Source organism: Eretmochelys imbricata, chromosome 1 (genome assembly GCF_965152235.1).
Source record: "Eretmochelys imbricata isolate rEreImb1 chromosome 1, rEreImb1.hap1, whole genome shotgun sequence".
Lineage (NCBI taxonomy): Eukaryota > Metazoa > Chordata > Testudines > Cheloniidae > Eretmochelys > Eretmochelys imbricata.
Window position 1 is genome coordinate 8,198,376 of NC_135572.1, and position 1,433 is coordinate 8,199,808.

General features: G+C 52.5%; 1 protein-coding gene across 1 annotated transcript; it reads right to left on the reverse strand.

Annotated features, from left to right (window-relative positions):
• Positions 1-264: 264 nt before the first annotated feature.
• On the reverse strand, positions 265-1,227 carry LOC144279645 (olfactory receptor 52K1-like). The gene has a single exon (XM_077841228.1). The coding sequence runs from the start codon at positions 1,225-1,227 to the stop codon at positions 265-267; it is 963 nt and encodes a 320-aa protein (XP_077697354.1).
• Between the last annotated feature and the right edge of the window lie 206 nt (positions 1,228-1,433).

A 1,433-nucleotide genomic window follows, 5' to 3' on the forward strand; every position in this document is an offset into this window, starting at 1 on the left:
GAAAGAGAAGGTGCAAGGAGCCTTCACACTCCTTTTCACACTCCACACACGGGGCGAAGTAAGGACAAGGTCACGGCCAAGATCACCTTCCGGCCAGCAGCGCTAAGCTCGTGTAGGGGATGGTGTACAGCTCCCTGTGAATCAGAGGTGGGGTTCCCATCCCAGCGTACACAAAGCCCCCAAAACCATGCTGTCTAAGTTACTCAGAAAACCTCTCCTGCATCCTCTGCTTCCTAATTGCTCAGCAGCCCCCTCCTGCTCAGCCTAGAAGCTTTTCCCACAGAACAGGAGAAGCACCCGGTCACGAATCTCTTTGGTTTTCACACCGTACACGATGGGGTTCATCATGGGAGGAAAGAGGAGGTAGAAATTAGCGAGCAGGATGTGTACGTGTGGGGCGACATGGCGCCCGAACCTGTGTATTATTGAGGAGAGGACCACAGGGATGTAGAATACTAAGATGGCGCAAAGGTGGGAGCCACAGGTGCCGAAAGCCTTGAGCTGCTCTTCCTTGGATGCCAGGCTTAAGACAGCCCTTAGGATGTTGACATACGATAGGGAGATGAACATCAGATCCAGCCCCACGATGAAGACAGTTACGATGATCCCATAGACATTATTGACCCTGGTGTCAGCACAGGCCAGCTTCACTACGGCCATGTGCTCGCAGTAGCAATGGGAGATAACGTGGGACCCGCAGTAGGGCAACCTCCTGAGGAGGAAGGGCAGAGGGACCGTTAGCAGAACAGCTCGGGCCAAAGCTGCCAGCCCGATCTTTGGGATCACTGAATTGGTCAGGATGGTGGAGTATCTCAGGGGGTTGCAGATGGCCACGTACCTGTCGAAGGCCATGGCCAGCAGCAGAGTAGACTCCAGGGTGGAGAACGAGTGAAGGAAAAACATCTGCACCAGGCAGGCATTAAAGCTGATCTCCTTGGAATTAAACCAGAAGATGCTCAGTATTTTTGGCACGGTGGTAGTGGATAAAACCAGGTCGATGACGGCCAGCATGGCGAGGAAATAGAACATGGGCTTGTGTAAGGAGGGCTCTGTCTTGATAACATACAAGAGGGTGAAGTTTCCTAGAAGGGCCACGGTGAACATTGAGCAGAAGGGGATGGAGATCCAGGGGTGCAGAGCTTCCAGCCCTGGGATGCCTGTCAGGAAGAACACTGATGGATCAGAGCCTGTGCCATTAGGAGCTGACAGGTTGCCCTGCAGGACCATCCTCTGCAAGTTTCACAACAACGTCTGTCCTGTCAATAAAACATAAGAGATGGGATGAACAGATACTGTACACGTATGAGATGCCACACTCCACTCTGGCTCACGGGGTGCAACTCCTTTGGGAATGGATGACAAGGTCTGGAGCTGATAGAAACATGGCTTGGGTGGTAAATATCGAGGAGCTCAGATTAACAAAAGCCTGGATC